The sequence below is a fragment of the Aotus nancymaae genome, unplaced genomic scaffold (assembly GCF_030222135.1).
Source record: "Aotus nancymaae isolate 86718 unplaced genomic scaffold, 86718_ANA_hifiasm-v0.15.2.pri h1tg000040l, whole genome shotgun sequence".
Lineage (NCBI taxonomy): Eukaryota > Metazoa > Chordata > Mammalia > Primates > Aotidae > Aotus > Aotus nancymaae.
This window is the reverse complement of record NW_026988454.1, coordinates 17,911,075-17,933,940: the sequence shown is the minus strand read 5'-3', so window position 1 is coordinate 17,933,940 and position 22,866 is coordinate 17,911,075. Positions and strand designations below refer to the sequence as shown.

Sequence of the window (22,866 nt, the reverse complement as noted above, 5' to 3'; positions counted from 1 at the left end):
CTGTGCTGTGTGGGAATGAATGGCATAGCTCAGGCAGAGCAACTGGAGAGAATCCTGAAGTCAGGATACAGAAGTGGGCCAGACTAAGGGAAGAGGCTCAGATACATGGGGTCAAAATCCATCATGGATTTCCAACTGCAACACTTTAGAAAAAAAATTATCCGCAACCCCAATATGATTATCCCGATTTTTGGTATGTACTGATCTAGTCCTTCTCCCTATGATGCTGCTGATAATAATTATAATAGTTGCCATTTACTGGGTGATTTTGAAACTGCCTTTGCAAAAATTATAGCTGAGAAGATTATAACAGTGAAAGAGATCTGACCTGATTCCATTTTGCATCTAACCTCCAACCTGTCCTTGTCTATTCCTGGGCATAGGCCGAACTAACTTTGGGTAGAACTTGGTTTACAGTTTGACTTTGAAACAAAGACAGGGCTGGATGTGGTGGTTTACGCTTATAATCTCAGCACTTTGGGAGGCTAAGGTGGGTAGATTGCTTGAGTCCAGGAGTTCCAGACCAGCCTGGGCAACATGGCAAAACCCCATCTCTACTAAAAACACAGAAAGTAGCCGGGTGTCGTGGCGCATGCCTATAGTCCCAGTTACTTGAAGGGCTGAGGAATTCAAGGCTACAGTAAACCAAGACTGTGCCACTGCACTCCTGCCTGGGTAACAAAGTGAGTCCCTGTCTCAAAAAAAAGAATAGAAAAGAAAAAAGAAACAAAGATGACAACACCCCTTTCCCCAAACAGATCCCTTTCTTGCCTGGGGACTAGACTGCCTTTGCAAGACTAACAAATTAGCCACAAGATTAGAAATTATGGTTTAGGAATCACTATTGTGAAACCTAAGGTCAGTGCTTGAGATATTTTATAGACCCTGTCCTTGATGGTTGGCAGCACCCAGTTCGCAGTACCCAGATGGATAAAGTGGCTCATCTGGTCTTGTGGTTTACCTAAACAACCAGCTATTTGTGAATTAATTCTCTTTCTCTATTGCAATTCCTGTCTTGATAAATCAGCTCTGTGTAGGTAGTGGGCAAGGAGAACCCATTGGGCAGTTACAATTTCCTTGTACCAGGTAGCATGCCAGGTGAAGTTATAGGAATAACTTCACTTAACTTTCACAATGAATCTCTGAGGTAGGTATTATGATCTGTGTAATATTGATGCAGAAACTAGGCTAAGAGGCTAAGTTACATCACATATGTGATAAATTTGTTAGCCCAGATATTTCTGACTCAAAGGTTCTGTCCTTCTACAGGTTTGAGACAACCCTGGGTGTATTACAGTTACAATAAATATAATTTTACATCCTGAATTTAATCGATCAACTTATTAATATATTCTTCTTATTGATACTTCTTATTGTATCTTAGCACTGCCCATGCGATTACATAAACTTCACAACTGCCACTTGAATTTCCTAATCTCTACAACTGGACATTCACTTTGTTACTGTTTGTTTCACCATTATAAATAATGCCATAATAAACACTTTTTTGCTGATAAGTTCTCTTCAGTATGGATCATTTCCCTAAAAAATATTCCAGAAGTATGAATGAATATTTTAATGGTCTCTGCCACATATCTCCCAATTGGTTTCCAAGAGGGTAGCACCAATTTACACCATCAGTGGGCATAGAAGTGTATATAAAGTTTCCCATATGTATGCCAATATGAGAAACCTATTTTTGCCAAGTTAATAAATGAAAGCTGGCCTTATTTACATTTCTTTGATTCTAAGGTAGAACATTTTTCCACATTTATCCACTATACCTCCTCTTCTGGGAACAGTTTGCTCATGTCCTTTGCGCAACGATTTTATTTTTCTAGCTGACTCATAAGCTCTTTTTTTTTTTTTTGAACAGAGTCTCCCTCTGTCACCCAGGCTGGAGACAAGTGGTGCAGTCTCAGCTTACTGTGAGTTCCGCCTCCAGGGTTTAAGCAATTTTCATGTCTCAGCCTCCCCAGTAGCTGGGACTATAGGCGTGTGACAACACACCTGGCTAATTTTTCTATTTTGGTACAGATGGAGTTTCACCATGTTGTCAGGCTGGTTTCTAACTCCTGGCCTCGAGCAATCTGCCTGCCTTGGCCTCCCAAAGTGCTGGGATTATAGGTGTGAGCCACTGTGCCTGGCCCATAAACTCTTTCTATGAAAAAATAATGTCATATTTTCCCAGACTCTTGTTTGCAATTCCTTTTGTTTCTTGATAAGAAGTTTTTATTAGCGTGCATGTAATCTATCATTTTTCTTTGTGATCTCTTTAATTGATTCCAAACCTGTCTTCCTTGCAGATATGGAATTTTATTTCCTTTAAGGTTTTCTATGTATGGAGTGATCTTTGGTGTAATATAAAAAAAACACTTAATTCTTTGATCCATCTGGAATTTGTGTGTGGTCAGAGTTGCAGGTTTAAATGTATTTTCCCTAACACTGCCAACCACTTATCTATTATTTACTAAATATAATTATTTGTTTATAACACAAAAGGGAGAAGATGACAATATGTGAAAGTAAGGCGCTTGGAGAGGGAGATTGGTCAGGCACCTGCAGAGGGATCAGCCTTGAATGGGAAGGTCAACTCTTTCCTTTGCACTTGGTGGACACAGGGAAGGGCTGAGGATGGCAGCAGGTGGGTCTGCAGAGAGGAGAGCAAACCTCTGTCTCACAGCTTTGATTTTCCCTGACACACAAGGGGCTGATTTCCCAAATTCTTCCCCATGATACTGGACTTCAGAGTGTATATCCAGCAGAAACCATAAAAAGGTTCTGATCCTTGAGCCCTTGGAGGTTATATTCCCTGCTCTTCTGGAATCCTAGCAGCTCCAGCTTCCACCTCTCCTCTCCCTCCCTCCTGCTGTTCTTCACTTTTTATCATGATATCCAGTCCCCCAACCCCTCCAGTCATGGGTATGACTCAACCATTTTCCTAGAACAGTATCATGTACATGCGTGCCACCTTCGTAACATGTCCACTTTTGAACATCATGACAGCCTGGGCTGGAGGACAAGCAGAAACCAAGTCCCAAGGGGATGAACAGGGACTTGTTTGTAGAGACACCAGGCCCCAGAACTTCAAGTACCCGCCTCTGCTCTACAGACTCTAGCAGGCAGGCTCAGTTACTGCAAGACACCTCTCTCCAGCATCCCCCACTCGTTCCCACATCCTCCCACCTTCCCTACCTCTACCCTCGCAGTCCCAGCCCAGTGGTCCCTTTCTCAGCTTCTGCTGGTGCTGGTGGAGAAAGCACAGGACTTCAGGCTCCACAACCCCCATGCTGTGTGACTCTCAGGCAGGTTATTTTTGCTTCCAAGCCTTTGTATACACTGGGGATTATAACAGAACCTAAGCCTTTGTGTGGTTGTGAGGACAGAGTGAGTTCATGCGTGGAAAGGGCTTAGGGCAGCACCTAACACTAAAGTCAACAAATGTTGGCATGAAAACAAGGCGGGTGTGTCCTGCTGTAAATCTGTGCTATCCCATCACCATTTCTTCATGGTGCTTTTATCCACCTCCGATGGACCCTGCCACAGCTTTTCTCCAAGGACTCTTCTAAGCCATTTGCACATGCTCACATTTCCCCAAAAAGGAACAATTCAAGAAGGAAAAACTTAAGTCTCAGAAGCATAAACAACTTCAACTTCTCAAGCAACTGGGCAGGGGACACACAGGACACTGTAGAAACATTTTTGACCTCCACGCAGAGAACAAGGGAGCCTCTACAGGAGCCTGAGCCACACCTACCATGTTTCCATGTTGCTGGGACCTCGGGAAGTCTGACCACAGCAGTGTTCTCCCAGAAATGAGGACCTAAAGTGCTCGCCTATTCTGATCCCCAAACATCTATAAAACAATTCCTAGACCAACTCTCCCTAGGGAAAGGAAGGGCAACAAAGGAAGCAAGAGGAAAAACAATCCAGAAACTTCTCATAGTAATCTAAAGTTTATTTGTTTTTGTTTCTGAGACAGTCTCCCTCTGTTGCCCAGGCTGGAGTACAGTAGCACAATACACTGCAACTTCCACCTCCGTGGGTCACGCGATTCTCCTGCCTCAGTCTCCTGAGCAGCTGGCATCACAGGCACGTACTACAACACTGGGATAATTTTTGTTTATTTATTTATTTTAGTATAGACGGAGTTTTGCCATATTGGCCAGGCTGGTCTCTAACTCCTAGCCTCAAGTGATTCACTGGCGTAGCCTCCCAAAGTGCTGGGGTTACAGTTATGAGTCATCGTGCCCAGCCTTTCACAGTAATCTAAACTTAAACAATTTTTTTTCTAAGGCTTATTCTTTTCTTATTTTCCTTTTAAAAGGTTTCCTCTGGGTTTATAGAAAAGCTCCCTTTGGTAATGTCAATTTCTTTCAGGTGAGCAGTGAGAACACGGAGACTGTTTCTTTATTGCTGGGATATTTAGGTCTGTGTTTGGGCAAAGAGGAAGGATGTGGGTGGAGCAGCCCTGATAGGCCTCAGCGATGCTGGTGGGGGTCCAAGTGAAAGTGGTGCCTGCTCCCACTTCAGAGGGAAAGCTACGGGGTCCTTCCTGGTGTCTGCCTCAACACTGAGCAGTCGCAGGGTGACCCTTTGATATCTGCTCCCCTGACAAGGGTTCTGAGCCTCATCTAAAGTAGAGGTGGGGAGAGAGGCAAGATGTGATGGACACAGATTTCCAGACCCTTTTAATGGATCCCCAGGTTTTGGGGAATCCACACTTCCAAAGTGGCTGAGCTCTGCCCCCATCTTGCTGATATCATTCGTGCTATTATAAATCAAACAGCCACAGAGCGTGATTAAATACAAGGAGCCTGACCACACGTGGGCACAATCAAGGTCTATTATTCCCTCCGTGACCCTCATGTGCAACTGCTACCATTTTTGTGTCTCCTGTATGTGTCCTGATTCTCTCATTCAGAGCATCTACAAAAAGCAAAACCGTCGAATCAGCATCATTTTTAGCCCTTAAGGATCATGCTTTAAAATTTCCTATTTTCAAAGAAAATGAAGTCCCTTCTTTTCACTTTTTATAAAAGGGAGCAGTAGTTTTCCTTCCCATTTTTGTCTGATGAAAGCCACCACAGGCAGAGTCAGGAGAGCCATGTTAAGAAACAGGGGTGGGTGTTATGAGAAGCTCCGCATATAATTAGATTTTGCTCTTGCAATTACTTAACATAAACCATGCCTTATACAACTCATGAGACTAAAATAAACTTTTTTCTCTGAACTTTTCTCCTCTTTTAAATCAAATTTCCACAAATCCTCTCAGACCAGCCTTCCTCCTCAAGCCCAGAAAATTCCCCACAGCGCCGGCCCGCTTCTGCCAATCGACGGGGCTTCCTCTTCCCTAAGACAGAGAAACCCATGCCAGAAACTCCTCTGGGAGCCCGCGGCTAAAATAACTTGGCACGAGTATGTTTCACTTCCAACTTGGCGAGGGCAATGCGGGACCCAGCGCTCTGGCCTCGGCCGGCCCCTCAGTCGCGTGCTTACCTTGCCGGGGCGAGGCACGCGCGACGGCCGGGGCGGCGCCGTCCAGGGCGCGGCTGAGTCTGTAGCTGCTGTAGCCGCGGTGCAGCGCGAACTTGCACACGTTGCGGCCCTGCGCCGTGCAGTTGAAGAGGTAGCAGCCGAGCGCGGCGGCCGGGGATGCGGGCCGCCGGGGCAGCTCCACCACAGCCACTGAGCAGCGCGGCTCGGAGCAGCAGGCCGCCACGCACTGCCGCCAGCCCCGCACGGCCGCCGGCGCCCGCAGGAAGCTGGCGCCCGCCGCCAGGGAGTCCTTGGTGCGGATGATGGCGTCCGGCAAGGCGCTGTAGCCGCCGCCGCCAGCGCCCGGGCAGTCCTCCTGGGGGCCGCCGCCCGCGCGCAGCTCCAGCTCCAGCTCCTCCTGTGGCCGCTCCTGCTGCAGCTGCCGGCGGAACTCCTCCAGCAGCTGCTCCACGCCCGACAGCTGCGCGTGCAGCTCGGACAGCGGCGCTGCGGGCGACCCGGTCGCGCGGCCGCTCGGCAGCCACAGGAAGAGCAGCAGCAGCCCGCGCAACGCCCGGTGACGCGGCAGTCGCCGGCGCCCCGATCCCGCGCTCTCCCTGGCGGCGGAGGCCATGGCGGCCGGCAGCCGAGGGCAGCGAGCCGAGGCGGGGCCGAGCGCGGGAGGAAGGCGGGGGCGCGAGCGCTGGTGAGCGCGGTTCTTGGGCCGCTCCTCAGCGGCCGCGGCGATCTCTAGGCCCGGGCCTCACAGCGCAGCACCCCCGGAACCCGGCTGCTCTTCCGAGGCCGCAGGCGCGCTGGCGCCGGCCTGAACCGCAGCAGCCGGAGGCATAGCGGGGCAGCACCGGCCCTCGCCCTCGCCGGAGGCTACCCGGCGCCTTGCGCCTCTCCGCCCCGGCCCGCGGCGCGCTGGGTGTTAGCGAGTCGGCCTCGGCGCGGATCAGCACCCGCTGTGAGAACAGTGGCTGCTGGGTGGAGCCTTGGTGAGCCCCGCCCCTCTGCGCGGCCCTGTCGCCTCCCCGCGCCTCTGGCGCGGTCTCCTACCGGGCCGGGAGAGCGAGTTCCTGCGAGTGCAGCCTCTGTACAGCTCTGCTCCGGCGCCGCAGCCCAGCCAGGGCAGGGTTCCCGTCTGGGCCCAGCAGGCTTTAGCAACCAACCAGACCTGCTCAGGGCGCCTGCCCACCGGGGCCTGGCACTCAGGGGAATGGGGCAGTGGGAGGGGAGGGCCTCTCTTCAAATCCTTGTGACCGCAGGGACTACTCCAGAGAGGGGGCACGCGCACCTAGGACTACCGCACAGCGTCACCAGCCCTTCACCTCTCGAGTCCCTGACTCTTTCCTTCCTCATCGGATTCCCAAGACGTGCTTCAGTAGTACGAAGTGGGGCGGGGTTAGGGGTAGTGGAGTCGGGGCTGTGTGGGGTGGGGATGGGAAGTTCTGAAGGATGTTCAGTCTGTTTAAAAACACAGAAATCAAGCCTGGTGAGGTGATGCTCGCCTGTAAGTCCTGAGGCTGAGTTGAGAGGGTCGATTGAGCCCAGGAGTTCGAGACTGCAATAAACTGTGGTCACATCACTGCACTCCAGCCTAGGGGACAGAACAAGACCCTGTCTTTAAAGATAAAAATAAAACCCATAAAAAGCAGTCATCACATTCACTCAGATTTCTACAAATATAACTAAAAATCTGAACACAGCCCACATGGGGACCTGGTGAGTAATTTCTACAGCCTGTGACGGAGATCTTGGGAGTTGTGCTTTAAATGACATAAGGAATAAGAAAATGTCCAACCTAGTGGGGGCTTCACCTTAGAGTTTTATACTTCTGTGACCAGCGTCTGCATCGTGTTTATTTCTGAATCAATTTCTGTTGATTCATTTTCCCTCTGATTATGGAACACATTTTCTTGCTTTTTAGCATGTCTGGAAATTTTTGCCTGGATGCTGCACATTGTAAATTGAACATTGTTAAGTGTCTGTATTTTTTAGGAGGGGAAGAATGAATAATTGGATGGGAAAATATCAGTCTCTGCTCTGTTTTTATTACTTCCTGAGCTGACATTCAGGAACCTATTGCTTGCAGGTCCAGACCAGAGCAGGAGGTAAAATTAAAAGGTAGAAATAGAAAAGAAAGAAAAAGAAAAAAAAGCTCAAGGTTATTTGCCATTCCATGAAAGGGAGAAATTATAAAGTTTCTGCAGGGGTATATATTTGAGTGAATTTTGAGACTGAGAGAAATGGACTCTTAGCTCTAAAGGTTATATGTCTGGACTGTACCACTTCAACCTGGAGATTCTTCCACGTATGGGATACTATCCCACACAGCCGTTGTCACTTTAAGATGACCGTGAAGCAACATAATGCTTTTTATTAATTATTTTTATTTTTTGCCATAGGCCTTGGAGAGCTTGAGCAGGATTGTTACGAGGAGAAACTTTCACTAGTGATGAAAACGGTAACTGAGGTATCATCAAACGCTCCAAGGACTAGTTGTTATATAAGTTATTGATATAAAAAATAACATATGATAATATATATATTAACTAACGATTGTGTATGATTTCAAAGTTTGCCACTTTCACATACATGATTTTATGTGGCCTTCACAGAGACTTGACCACCTCACTCCTGCCTTGGGGACAGTGAAAGAGAAGTCAGTATAGAGTGAGCCCTAGCTCACATGCTCCATGGTTGTGGGGTGGACAGGGGAGAGGCCAGCATTTCTCAGGGGCATTCATTTGTTTTGTTTTGTTTTTCTTTTCTTTTTTATTTTTTTGAGAGAGAGTCTTGCTCTGTCACCCAGGTTAGAGTGCAGTGGCCTGATCCTGGCTCACTGCAACCTCTGCTTCCTGGGTTCAAGCAATTCTCTTGCCTCGGCCTCCTGAGTAGCTGGGATTGCAGATGCCTGCCACCACGCCCAGCTAATTTTTGTATTTTTAGTAGAGATGGGGTTTTACCATGTTGATCAGGCTGGTCTCGAACTCCTGACCTTGTGATCTTCCCGCCTTGGCCTCCCAAAATGCTGGGATTACAGGTGTGAGCCACCACACCCAGCCAGGGGCATTCATTTCTAAATCCTTCCAGCACCACCAAAGATGTTCCTGCATCTGCAACTTCACAATAGGTCTTTTTGGGAGAAGTGGAAATTATTTAATGTTGTGTTTACCATGAGCAGTGGTTATTTCTGGGCTGTGAATTGCAAATACTGAAGGGGAAATATTTACTTTTATACTTTATAAGACTTTACATCTGTTGATTTTTTTTTTTTAAATGACCTTGTAAATGATTTTTTATTTTTTAAAAATAAGTGTTGACATCTGCTCCAGCCAAGAGGGAGCAACAGGAACTGGACTTATTCTGTAATCTGACATGAAAAAGATGAGAAAAAATATATGAAACAATGGTTTTCAGACATTGGGAAACAGGCAATGCAGGGCCCAAGAGAAGGGAGATGAAGGAAGCAACATGCCGCTTGCTCCAGCTTACTGCCTGGAGAGGGTTTCCAAGCTGCAGTGCAGACAGGGGAACCCAAAGGCCCAGCAATCTCTGTGAGTTGGAAAATAGAGCTGAGGATTCAGGGAGGCCAGGGCCCTAGAGTACTAGAGAGGAGAGAGTGCAACGGAAGGAGGGTGCCCTGGAGATCTGTGCAGTGTTCCCGAGTCTTCAGCTGAAGTTCGAACAGGTACATGCATGTGAGGAAACTTCCCAAGACAGAGAGGCAGCCACTAGCAAAAAGCCAGCAGAAAAACTTCTGAGCTTGTACTGGCCAGGCAATAGCTCATGTTCCCAACAGCCAGAGTGGAGAAACCCTGTTATACAAGAGGCATGAGTTGAGTAGGAAGGGAAGGAATTACAGAGAAGCACATGAAAAGTTTTGCAGGTGACGGGTATGTTCATTATCTTGATTGTGGTGATGATTTCACTGATGAATACATAGATCAAAACTCATAAAAGTGTACATTTTAAGTGAGTATAGTTTGTTATATTCAATTATATGTTAATAAGGCTATTTTAAAAACCAAGTTTTATTGCATTGTGCATTATAATTTATCTTCTTATTCTAGTTCTTTCAGTTTTTTTTTTTTTTTTTCCAGAAATAAGCTATCTTTGTTTTAAAAGCCGAAACATCAAAATCTTACCAATGGATAGAAGAATTTTTATGTGAGGATGAAAATGTCAGGACTGTGGTCTGGACAGATGAAGATGTGTTTCTCTTTTATAAGACAGATCATTAAGAGTAAGTGTGGATCAAATTGAGATTTGGACTTTGTAGGTCAGTTTATTGAATGTTGGAATGAGATGACACATATCTTGGCTGGGCTGCTGTAACAGAATACCACAGATTGCGAGGCTTATAAACAACAGAAATTTATTCTTCACAATTCTAGAGGCTGTGAAGTTCACAATCATGGTGCTGGCAGACACCGATGTCTGGTGAGGGCCACTTCCTGGTTCATAGACCGCAGTCTTCTCACTGAGTCTTCACCTGGTGGGAGGGATTAGGGAGCTCTCTGAGATCTTTTTTTTATAAGAACACTAATCCCATTCATGGGGCCCCACCTTCATATCCTAATCATCTGCCAAAGTCTTCACCTCCAAATATCATCACATTAGGATTCAACATAGGAATTTTGGGGGATTACAAACTTCCAATCTATAGTAACACCCTAGTGACCATCGTTTTTTGTTGCCTTCCCCTCCCCACTACTACCCATCTTAAATATTTTTACAGGCATCAAATAAGTTAAATCAGTGCATGTGAAGTGCTTAGGAGGACATCTACACATGGTAGAAGCTCAATAAATACTAGTTGTTTTTGTTATTACAACAGAAATGAAGGACCTTTCCTAAGAGTAGAGGTCATGAAACCTCTTGAAGCCTGAATCTCCTTTACAGCATCCTAGTTGAGTGGTTGTTGTACTAAGATGCTTCCTTCTCCATACCCCTTTCATGGAGTCTGCTCTGCCCACATCCCTGGAAGGGGCAGCCCCAGTCCCTGTTCACTAGGGATGGAATCAATAATGAATACCTGGCTCAAGCAGAGCCAATAGATACTCTCTCCAAGTAATGTAAAAACAGAATTGAGAAACAAAGTGACTAGACAAATTGATTCAACAAACTGACTCGACAAACTGAGTCAAGGAAGGAAGTGTAGCTGGGAACCCAGGTGAGCTCCAGGGGACATGGAATGGGATAGTAGCGTGGAGAAGCTGTTCAGCAGAGAAGGACAAATGGAACAGTGAAAGTAGCATGTAGAGAACAGTGCATATGTAGCCCTGATGGTGGTGGATGAAGACGGGAGTTGCCTGACATTTTCTGGTCTCAAATCTCTCCCCTGAGCACCTACTTGGCCTACCAGGAACTGTCCTGAGTTCTGCACAGTCACTTATTTGTTTAAAACAACAATTTTGCAGCATGTGCTAGTATTACCCCCAATTCACAGGTAGAGAATGCAATACTTTGTTACTGAAATGCCAGGGGATCAGTCTACATCTCGTCACTTGCAGCAAAGAAAGCCAATCACTGGATTGAGAATTTTTGGGGAGGAAGGCTTTCTTTGGTGCTGCCAAATGAAGATAAGTGGAGGTAAGTCTCAAATCTCTGACCAACTAAAATTGGGTGTGTATATAGTGGGGAAGGGGTGTAGCTACCCACAGAAAAACATGAATTAAGGAGGGGCAAGAAGAACAATTGGTTGATGGGAAGCAGATGGTTGGTGAGGAAAACAGGAATTATGGAGAGTAAGGAGAGGAGTCTGGTGTATCATTATTTAGATGTGGTGATGTGGTGAGTTTTACTTCCTCCATGCTATCTGGAAGTCAAAGGGTTCCTGAAAAAGGAATTCAGATAAGACAAATTTAAGTTTTAAGCATTAAGAAAAGCAGGGTCCATTTCTGTGTTTAATAGAAAAAATGGCAAACATCAGTTCTCTGGGGAAATTGAGCTAGTTTCACCTTCACACACCAGAACTTCTATCTTTGGGCAACTCTTACTATTCGGTAAATGTTTTCCTTATATTCAGTTACAATCTGTTTTGTAGCTTCCAAGCATTTGTCCTAGCTCCTTCTCTTGGGACCTCTCAGAGCAATCTATACCTCCTCCCAAGTGATAGTCCTTTAAATATTTTAAAAATGCCACTGAACCTCAGACAACTCAGTGCTTAGTATGGCACAGTGTTGAGTGTGGCCCATGACAGCAGTGTCCAACCCCTGATGGCTGTGTGACTTTGGGCAAGTCACCTACCCTCTTGAAGCACCAGATCACCCCTCTGTAATACAGGAATAATTGCCTCACCTTGCTTCCCACAAGTGTGGAGGATAAAGTGAAACACAGCATGTAAAGCACTTGGCGTAATGGCAAGTGTGCGCTAGACGCTCCTAAGTGTTGGCTGGGATCATCCTCTCTCAGCTCATTGACATCACATCATGAGGCTTTCAGATCTCAAGTCTGTCATCTAACCTGCTTTCTATCCCATCTGGCTTTGCTATTGTTGCGTTTTTCAGCTTTACTGAGGTATAACTGACAAATAAAAATTGTAGGCTGGTGCAGTGGTTCATGCCTGTAATCCCAGCACTTTGGGAGGCTGAGGCAGGCGAATCACGAGGTCAGGAGTTCGAGACCAGCCTGGCCAACATGAAAAAAACCCCATCTCTACTAAAAATACCAAAAAAAATTTTAGCTGGGTGTAATGGCAAGCACCTGTAATCCCAGCTACTCGGGAGGCTGAGGCAGGAGAATCCCTTGAACCTGATAGGCAGAGGTTGCAGTGAGCTGATATCTTGCTGCTGCACTCCTGCCCAGGTGACAGAGTGAGACTCCATCTCAAAAGAAAAAAACATTGTATATATTCAACATATATGACATGATCATTTGGCATACATATACACTGTGAATGATTACTGCAACCACATTAATGAACATATCCATCACCACACACAGTTACCATTGTGTGTGTTGTGTGTTTGGTGAGGGTACCTGAGGTCTACTCTTTCAGCAAATTTTAAGTAAACAATACAGTATTATTAACTATAGTCACCATGCTGTACATTAGATCCAACTTATACAACTTATGACTGAAAGTTTGACCAACTTTAAAGTTTGACCCTTTGACCAACATCTCCCCCAGCCCCTGACAACCACCATTCTACTCTCTGCTTCTTTAAGTTTGACTTTTTAGATTCCACGTGTCATGTAGTATTTGTATTTTGATGTCTAATTTACTTAAGTAGCATAATGTCCTAATGCTCTCCAGATTCACCCATGTTGTCACAAATGGCAGGATTTCCTCCTTTTTATGGTTGAATAATATTCCATTACAAATCTATGCATATTTATATCTATCTACTTATGTATCTATATCACATTTTCTTAATTGGCCTGTCGACGAACACAGGCTCTTTCCATATCTTGGCTACTGTGAACGGTGCTGCAATAAACACGGGGGTACAAATCTCTCTTGGAGATACTGATTTCATTCCCTTTGGATACATACCCAGAAGTGGGATTGCTGGGTCATATGTTAGTTCTGTTTCTAACAGAACTGTTTTCTGTGCTGTTTTCCATAATGGCTATACCCATTACTGTTTCCACTAACAGTGTGCAAGGGTTCCCTGTTCTCCACACGCTCACCAACACTTGTGTTTTTTTTTTAATGATCACCATTCTAATAGATGCAAGGTGATATCTCATTGTGATTTTGATTTGTATTTCCTTGACGATTAGTAATGTGGAGCACCTTTTTATGTATTTGTCTTCCATTTGTATGTTTTCTTTGAAAAAATGTCTATTCATGTCCTTTGCCGGCTTTTAAAACTCAGATTTTGTTTTTGTTTATGCTATTGAGTTGTATGAATTCTTTCTGTGTTAAAGACCAACAGTGAATATTAATTCTTTATTAGATATATGGGTTGCAAGTATTTTCTCCCATTCTGCGGGTTGCCTTTTCACTCTGTTGATTATTTCCTTTGTTGTGCAGAAGCTTTTTAGTTTGATATAGTCCCAGTTGTTTATTTTTGCTTTTGTGTGCTTTTGGTGTCATATCAAGAAAATTATTACCAATACCAATGTTAAGAAGCTTTTCCCCTATGTTTTCTTCTAGTAGTTTCAGTTTTAGGTCTTACATTTAAATCTAATACATTTTGGGTTAATTTTTCTATAGGTTGTAAGATAAAGGTTCAATTTCATTCTTTGGATGTGGTTACCAAGTATTCCCAATACCATTGATTGAAGAGACTATCCTTTCCCTATTGCATATTCTTGACACCCTTGTCAAAGGTTAGTTGACCATATATGTGTGAGCTTATTTCTGGGCTCTCTGTTCTGTTCCATTAGTGGTCTGTATGTCTGGCCAAGGACTCCCCCACAGACCTCTTCCCTTCCTCTCCACTTGGCAATTCCCTCTTCGGTGAATTTCCCTGTCCTGCAAATTCCAGCCACTTTAGCTGCCCGAAGCTCTGATCTCTGCCTTCTATGCCTCTTGAGACCCCTGTGCTCTGCTTGGACTTCAGCTCATAGCACCATGGGGAACTGTCCCCAGGCAGACAGTTGTAGGGTTCACCATGGGAATTTCCCTTCTCTCAAGGATAACAGTCTTGCACGGCGTGTTGTCCACTGCCTGACAATAGCTGCCTACTTTCTTTATTACTGGGATGCAAGATGGTTTAACATATGCATAGTAATAAATATGATTCACCACATAAGCAGAATTAAAAGCAAAAACCATTATTATCATCTCAATAGAAGCAGAAGAAGCTTTCAAAAAAATTCAACATCCCTTCGTGGCAAAAACTCTCAACAAACTAGTCATTGAAGGAACATACCTGAAAATAATAAGCGCCGTCTATGACAAACCCACAGTTAACATCATACTGAATGGGCAAAAGCTGGAAACATTCCCCTTAAGAACAGGAACAAGACAAGAATGCCCACTCTCACCACTTCTATTCAACATAGTACTGGCAGTCCTAGCCAGAGCAATCAGGCAAGAGAAACAAAGACGAGACATCCAAATAGGAAAAGAAGAAGTCAAGCTATCTCTCTTCACTGTTGATATGATCATAACTAGAAAACCTTAAAGACTCTGCCGAAAGGCTCCTAGAACTGATAAATGATTTCAGCAATTTCAGGATACAAAACCAATGTACAAAAATTTGTTATTCTGTATACCTATAACGTTCAAGCTGATAGTCAAATCAAGAATGCAAATCCCATTTACCACACACACACATGCATGGACGCGCGCGCGTGCGTGCACGCGTACCCCTAGGAATACATCTAACCAAGGAAATGAAAGATCTCTACAGGGATAACCTCAAACTACTGCTGAAAGCAATCATAGATGACACAAGCAAATGGAAGAACATTCCACACTAATAGGTTGGAAGAATCAGTACCATTAAAATGGCCATACTGCCCAAAGCAATCTACAGATTCAATGCCATTCCTATTACACTTTCAGTGTTATTTTTCACACAGTTAGAAAAAGAAACTATTCTAAAACTCACATGGAACGCAAAACCAGCCCCATTAGCCAAAGCAATCAAAAAAAAAAGGCAGAGGCATCACGTCACCTGACTTTCAGCTATTCTACAAGGCTATAGTAACCAAAACAGCATGGTACTGGTACATAGTGAGAACATGCAGTATTTGGTTTTCTGTTCTTGAATTAATTGCCTTAGGATAATGACTGGAACAGAATAGAGAACCGAGAAATAAACTGCACATCTGCAGCCATTTGATCTTTGACAAAATTGACACAAATAAGCAATGGGAAAAAGTACTCCCTGTTCAATAAATGGTGCCGGCATAGCTGGCTATCTATATGCAGAACAAGAAACTGGACCCTTAACTTTCACCATACAAAAAAATCAACTCAAGATGGATTGAAGACTTATTTATTTTTTTATTTTTGAGAAGGAGTCTCACTCTTGTCACTCAGGCTGGAGTGCAGTGGCAGCATCTCAGCTCACTGCAACCTCCATCTTCTGGGTTCAAGCAATTCTCCTGCCTCAGGCTGCCGAGTAGCTGAGACGACAGGTGTGCACCGCCACACCCAGCTAAATTTTGTATTTTTAGTAGAGACGGGGTTTTACCATGTTGCCCAGGATGGTCTCGAACTCCTGACCTCAGGTGATCCAGCTGCCTTGGCCTCCCAAAGTGCTGGGATTACAGACTTGAGTCACCACGCCCGGCCAGATTGGAGATTTAAATATAAGACCTCAAACTATAAGAATCCTAGAAGAAATTTTCAGAAAAAGCATTCTGGACATTGGCCTTGGGAAAAAAATTTTTAACAAGTCCTCGAAAGCAATTGTGACAAAATCAAAAATTGACAAGTGAGACCTAATTAAACTAAAGAGCTTCTGCAGGGTTAAAAGTAACTATCAAGAGAGTAAACAGACACCTACAGAATGGGAGAACATATTTGCAAGCTGTGCAGCCAACAAAGATCTGATATCCAGAATCTATAAGAAACTTAAACAATTCAACAAGCAAAAACCAAATAACCCCATTAAAAAGTGGGCAAAGAACATGAACAGACACTTCTTAAAAGAAGATGTACAAGTGGCCAACAAACATGAAAAAATTCTCAGCATCACTAATTGTCAGAGAAATGCAAGTCAAAACCACGATGAGATACCATCTCACACCAGCCAGAATATCAATTATTAAAAAGTCAAAAAGTGGATGGGTTGCTGGGCGGACCAGTCATGGAGAAGAGAGGAGAGTAGCGGGCCACTGAATAAGCTAAAATGATGCCCACACCAGTTATCTTATTGAAAGAGGGGACTGATAGCTCCCAAGGCTTCCCCCAGCTTGTGAATAACATCAGTGCCTGCCAGGTGATTGCTAAGGCTGTAAGAACCACCCTGGGTGTCCATGGCATGGATAAACTTATTGTGGATGGCAGAGGCAAAGTGACAATTTCTAATGACGTGGCCACAATTCTGAAAATTCTTGATGTTGTCCATCCAGCACCAAAGACTTTAGTGGACATTGCCAAATCCCAAGATGCTGATGTCAGTGATGGCACCACCTCAGTGACCTTGCCGAGTTTCTGAAACAGGTGAAACTGTAGATGAAGGAAGGTTAACACCTCAGCTCATTATTTGAGATTTCTGCACAGCCACCCAGCTGGCAATTAACAAGATTGAAGAGATTGCTTTGACTGTGAAGAAGGCAGATAAAATGGAGCAGAGGAAGCTGCTGGAATAGTGTGCCAGGACTTCTCTGAGCTCCAAGCTGATCTCACAGCAGAAAGCTTTCTTTGCTAAGATGGTGTGGATGCAGTGATGATGCTTGATGATTTGCTTCAGTTTAAAATGATTGGAATCAAAAAGCCACGGGGTGGAGCCCTCGAGGATTCTCAGTTGGTAGCTGGTGTTGCATTCAAGAAGACTTTCTCTTATGCTGAGTTTGAAATGCAACCCCCAGGAAGCACCACAATCCCAAGATTGCCCTTTTGAATGTCGAGCTCGAGTTGAAAGCTAATGCTGACATAAGAGTCCACACAGCTGAGGATTACCAGGCGATTGTTGATGCTGAGTGGAACATTCTCTATGACAAGTTAGAGGGGATCCATTATTCTGGAGCCCACATTGTCTTGTCCAAGCTCCCCACTGGGGATATGGCCACCAGTACTTTTCTGACAGGGACATGTTCTGTTCCGGCCGAGTACCTGAGGAGAATCTGAAGAGGATGATGACGGCCTATGGAGGCTCAATCCAGACCAGCGCGAATGCTCTCTCAGCAGATCGATGCTCTCTTAGCTGGGTTGATGCCACATGTTTGAAGAGACACAGATTAAAGGTGAGAGGTACAGTTTTTTTACTGGCTGCCCCAAGGCCAAAACATGCATCTTCATCCTCCATGGCGGTGCCGAGCAGTTTATGCAGGAGGCGGAGTGGTCCCCGCCTGATGCCATCATGATCATCAAGAGGGCCATCAGGAATGAGTCAGTGGTGGCTGGTGGCAAGGACGTTAAAAGGGAGCTCTCCAGGTACTTTTGGGATTCCTCAAGGACTATCCCAGGAAAACAGCAGTTGTTGATTGGGGCATATGCCAAGGCCAAACCTCAGTGTCATACAATATACCCATATACCAAAACTGCACATGTACTCCCTGAATCTCAAATGTTAAAATTATAAAAAGGAGAAAACCCAATTATATTAACATGTTTTTCCTACAATCCTGTTTTAAAAATAACTAGAATTTTCTGTTACTGCATAGCTACCCTAGCTTGAAAAATAATAATAATAAAAAAAGAGGCCAGGCACAGAGGCTCATGCCTGTAATCCCAGTAATTTGGGAGGCTGAAGCAGGAGGATCACTTGAGCTCAGGAGTTTGAGACCAGCCTGGGCAACATAGTGAGACCCAGATCTCTATTTAAAAATCTTAAAATTAGCTGGCTGGGGTGTTACATGCCTGTGGTCCCAGCAGCATGGGAGGCTGAGGCAGGAGGATGATTCAGCCCAGGAGTTCAAGGCTGCAGTGAGCTGTGTTCATACCACTGTACTCAAGGCTGGGCAACAGAGCAAGACCCTATCTCAAAAACAAACAAAACACACACACACACAAAGTCCCCATCAAATCTGTTGCGTTATCAGCCAAATCTTTAGTTCTGCTTATTAGATACAATTTTCTTGTGATAGCAAGTATTTAAAAATTGTTATCTGTTTTTTAAATATATAAAATATCTTCTTATTGAAGGGACAGATGCATTGAATTGTTACCTTTATTTTTGTTGAAACTATGAAGAAGAAATTAGGAAGACTTTAGGTTTAAAATGAAAGACAGATTACGTACATTATATTCTTGTGAAACTATGAAAATAAAACTAAAGGAATAAAACAAAAAATACCTGCCAATTTTATCCAGTTGCTTGATTATGATAGAAGGGATAGTCTGAAAACAGTTGCAAATAAGTTTATAATTTGTAAAGATCTGATAAAAATTATCAAATAATAAGAATTTACAACCATATCCTCATTGAGAATGGAGGAGAAAAAGAAAGATTTCCACATTGCATTTACTTTAGAAACATGTTTGGTGTGTCTGTTTTAAAGTAAAAACAACAACAACAAATAAAACAAAAAACTAGTAACACACTTTTTTTTCATTTAGTTTTAAAGTGTTTATCAGAAAAGAACTACTTGTGGCTGGGCTCAGTGGCTCATGCTGTAATCCCAGCACTTTGGGAGGTCAAGTGGGCAGATCATTTGAGCCCAGGAGTTCGAGACCCACTTGGCCAACATGACAAAACCCTGTCTCTACTGAAAATATGAAAATCAGCCAGGTGCAGTGGCTCGTGACTGTAATCCCAGCACTTTGAGAGGCTAAGGGGGGCAGATCACATTAGGTCTGTAGTTGGAGACCAGCCTGGCCAAAATGGTGAAACCCCATCTCTACTAAAAATACAAAAATTATGTGGGCATGGTGGCTGGTGCCTATAATCTCAGCTACTTGGAAGGGTGAGGCAGGAGAATCGCTTGAGCCTGGGAGGTCGAGGTTGCAGTGAGCCGAGATCGCACTACTGCACTCTAGCCTGGGTGACAACAGTGAGACTCCATCTCAAAAAACAAACAAACAAACAAACAAAAAACAATGTGATAATTTTTCTGTGGTCAGAGTTTCTGAGCCATGAGTGTCGGTTCTGGCATCACCTCCCAGTGCTCTGAGAATTCCCCGAGCCAGTGATTGCAGTCTCCCATTGAGAGCTTCCTGAAATACTTTTCCAGCCCTCTGTCTTTCTTCCATGTCTCCTTGATCTTGCTGGCTTCATGATTAATTGCTGTCCAGGTCATGTTCATCACATCAAAGAGGAGAGATTGCTCTCTATTGATGGCGAACTGCCAGGACGCACCAGTGCATCGTTCTGCTTCATGTTGACAAAACATCTCGGCCTGCAGAGTGGAAGGACCTGCAATCCAGACACAAAGACATCATCCTCCACTCTTAAGAGGTCCATCATCTTCCGACAGGTCAAGTGTTTCTCTGCACATTTAGGGGCCTATATTCTTTCTGCCTAGACTTGTCCTTTCTTGCCTGTTGTGTCCTATGTGCCTCTATGATTGGGCCAATGATCAATCAATACACAAATACACCTAAAGCCCCTCCCCACCTGTGCTCTTCCCTCTCCTCTCTTGCTGCCTGCCTCCACTTCCGCACTCCATTCCACACTTACCACTGGTCTTTATCTGCGGTTTGATGTCAAGAAGGAGCATCCAGAGGTTTCGCCCCACTTCTCCCAGCATTTGGGTCAATTCTCCGCATGTGCTGGTGGCATTTACCTTCTTCCCCAGGAGGCCCACAGGTTTGACCATGTTGCTGTTACTGTCGTACTGAAGGAAAAGATTTGTATTCATGAAGCCCTGTGCTTTGCACCAGGGCTGCCCTGGTCTGCACCATGATTTTATAGCAAAGTCAAAGCAAAGAGAGTGAGCACCTGTGAGAGAAAAACGCAGGTAAGGTCCAGGACAGGGGAAGAGGCCCATTAGAACCCGCGCTTCTGTGACCCCAGACTTCCTGGACCGGGCCAGGCTGGCAGAGGGGGCGGCTCCATCCCAGACTCCTTCAACCTTCCGGATCTCTGCTCCTGTCTCCCCTTGACTGTCTGGGCTGAGATACTTGATGGTACCAGGGACCTCTGGGGTCCACTTAGTGTTAACAGCATTAACAGGAGGATTCATGCCGCAAATACTTTTAGCAACATCTACCAAGTTCCGAGGTATAAAACAGACAAGCCAGTGTGTGACCTCCTGAGACTTCAAATCTAGCTGAACACATAGGACATTCAACAAAAAGGAAAAAGAGGCATTTATCATGGGATACACACCAAATTCCTCCTGGGTCCTGGGTGTTCAGGAAAGGGTCCTGGAGTAGAAGGTGGGAGGTAGCGTTGTAGAGCTGTCACCTGTGAGCCAGTGCCTGGCCTGGGATCTCAGACTGGGGTCTCCCACAAACTGGGGTAACATCCCAGGGATCCTCTTCCTCACCTCATCCTTAAGAGCAGGTAGCTGCTTGCCTGAAGCCTGCATGAAGCCCCAGTCGCCTACCCCTGACCTTTCTCCCTCCTCCTCCCTGTCCTCAGCCTGGTCTTGTGATCTCAGGACACTCACCAACCCCGATCTCCAAGGCTGTTAGTAGCAACAGTAGATGGCAAAGAAGGCACACAGGGTGAGGAGTCAGGGACATTCTTGGCACACTGTGTAGAGTAACAGGCAAGAAGCAGGGCGGGCACACATACACCCTCACTGGAATGGCGAAGAAATGTTGTCCAACAGTGTGGCCGTGGGCACTGCCCAGCAGAGACATAACAAAGGACAGGCCTGTAGAGACCCAATTACAGAACAACTTTGTGAAGGGAGTTTTTCAAGTATTCAAAATATAATTATTTATTTAACAATAACAGGAGACATTTGAAAACAAAATTAACTTTGAATAAACCCTCTCTCCTCTCCTATCCCCACTGCTCCTGCAAAAGAACCCCTCTGGTGTGAGCAGGATGGTTGGAGGTTGTGTGAGCTCCGTCTCTCTTCCTCCAATTTCGTCTTCCCTTCCCCTCCCTGCCTCTTTTGCTTTTCCTTTTCTTCCTGGTGCCCCCTCCCCCTTCCTGTATTTTCTCCCATCTCCATTCTCCCCTCTCCCACTATTCATAACCCATTCAAACTCTGTACTCTTAAAGGGTTGAGATTTTCTCTCACCCCCAAGCACACCCCAATATTAATCAAACTAGCTGCGAACAACCAGCAACTGGTCTACCATTACAGATGGGTTTTCACCACCCTAGCCCCTGCTTGCCTCCTTCACTCCCAAACATGCACATGTTCCCTCTGCACTGGTGTTTGGAACACCGGCCAGCCCCCACTCCCTACCTTGTGACAGCAGGAGACGTTTGTCCTTCTGCCTTCTCTAGGATGGAGGGGCTTGAGGTGACTGCTTTCTCAGAGTCTGGGCAAACTGTCTCAGGAGCAGAAACCAGCTCAGTCCCCTTGGGGGTGGAGAGGCCTGCCTAGCAGAACACCCGCCCACCATGTAAACCCGGTGGCATCGCCTGTCAACTGTCACATGTGAGTCATTCTAGGATAGCGTTCCTTGATCAGTACTGGATTCGCCGTCAGTGAACAGACCAAGACCAGGCTCAAGTCCCAGCCACGAAATTCTAGAAAGGATTTAGTGTAATTTTAGCAGTTGTTGGAGACCAGCATGTAATGGCATACATATGTTTTCCTTGATATGTAGGTAGGGGGCCCCACCTTTTTTCAGGGTTTAGGCTTCTGCAGGTCCTGGCATAGTGGTGACAGCACTCGTGTCTGGTGGGTGCTGGTGCCCTCTATCGCCTGGTTTCTGTGTGAACACTTTAGGATCATCCTGCTCTCTAGAGGCCCAGAGCTGCCTCTGAGCTGAGCTCGTGTTCCCACTGTGTTTCCCTGAACCTGTTTTCTTCTTGCAACTCCATTCCCCTCCACAACTGGAAGACCAGCTCTTATCCTGCATCTTCCTTGAAAGACACCTGCCCACTTCCTTACAAAGCCCGCACCAAAGTAACACCACCAGCTACTTGTGAATGGAGCCAACTTTACTGAAGATTTAGAGGTTATGTGGTAAGGCTGTGAAGAATTATTTTTTAAATCACCTATTAGCTGGACCTCTTTCTTATCTCTTCTTTGAACTAGAAATAAAACATCTATTATGTGACTATACCATCACCTAGTCCCCAACCCTGGTTCTTGGCCACCGTCCTCCTGGCCAGGGTGATTGCAGTCCAATGGGTGATTGTGTCACCTGTATGACACAAACTGTCTCTTGCCATAAAGTTTAGTTCTTCAGTTATCTAGTTTCCCTTTGTAGATTAAAAAATACAAGGAGTTGGTGACCAGCTTTTCTTCTTGTCCAGGTCTGTTCTATATGGTGACTGGAGAGCGACAGATACACAGTGAATGCTAATTGAATGCCTGGGTGGACAAATGGATGGATGGATAGAAAGGTGGGTGGGGAAGTGGACGGGTGAGTAGGTAGTTGAAGGAATGATAGTAGATAGGTGGGTAATTTGGGTGGCAGATGGATGGGTGGATGGATAGGTAGGTGGATAAGATGGTGAAGGGGATGCCAAGCTCGGAGAAAGGCCCAGCCTACTTGACCCCGGTACCTGTCCCCAGCTGCCAAATGGCTACTGACAACAGAGCAGCCGGAGTGATCTTTCCGAACCTCACCATGCACATCCCTCCTCTGCTCCAAACCCTCCCAAAGTGCCTCTTTTCTCTCGGTAAAACCAAAGTCACCACTGACGCCTAGGGAGCCCTGTGCAGCCTGGCCAGCTGTCCTCTATGCTGCCCCCTTGCTGCTCAGCTCCTACCCCCACCCTCGGCCTCCTC

At 45.4% G+C, this 22,866-nt stretch overlaps 2 protein-coding genes and 1 pseudogene across 3 annotated transcripts in view; 1 reads left to right on the top strand and 2 right to left on the bottom strand.

The window, feature by feature from the left end:
* The window catches only part of LRP11 (LDL receptor related protein 11), a 48,205-nt gene extending 42,093 nt beyond the window's left edge, over positions 1-6,112 (bottom strand). For both annotated transcript variants that reach the window (XM_021669879.2, XM_064360576.1), the window contains exon 1: positions 5,500-6,112. In XM_021669879.2, the coding sequence (XP_021525554.2) occupies positions 5,500-6,112 (613 nt within the window). The remainder of the gene's footprint in view (positions 1-5,499) is intronic.
* A 10,132-nt stretch (positions 6,113-16,244) lies between these two features.
* LOC105717877 (T-complex protein 1 subunit eta-like) lies at positions 16,245-17,639 on the top strand (annotated as a pseudogene).
* Positions 17,640-19,116: 1,477 nt separating this feature from the next.
* On the bottom strand, positions 19,117-20,806 carry RAET1E (retinoic acid early transcript 1E). Its single transcript, XM_012453260.2, has 3 exons — positions 20,611-20,806; positions 19,677-19,937; positions 19,117-19,412 (listed from the first exon to the last, which is right to left on the bottom strand). The coding sequence occupies exons 1-3, from the start codon at positions 20,804-20,806 to the stop codon at positions 19,117-19,119; spliced, it is 753 nt and encodes a 250-aa protein (XP_012308683.2).
* Positions 20,807-22,866: the final 2,060 nt, after the last annotated feature.

What these genes read in the sequence shown, in the direction of transcription:
- RAET1E (XM_012453260.2), bottom strand. Translation starts at nt 20,806, where the DNA reads ATGTCTCTGCTGGGCAGTGCCCACGGCCACACTGTTGGACAACATTTC. An exon ending in AGCCTTGGAGATCGGGGTTG is followed by an intron (nt 19,938 to 20,610) that starts GTGAGTGTCCTG and finishes TTTCTCTCACAG; the next exon opens with GTGCTCACTCTCTTTGCTTT. An exon ending in ACCGCAGATAAAGACCAGTG is followed by an intron (nt 19,413 to 19,676) that starts GTAAGTGTGGAA and finishes TCTGGATTGCAG; the next exon opens with GTCCTTCCACTCTGCAGGCC.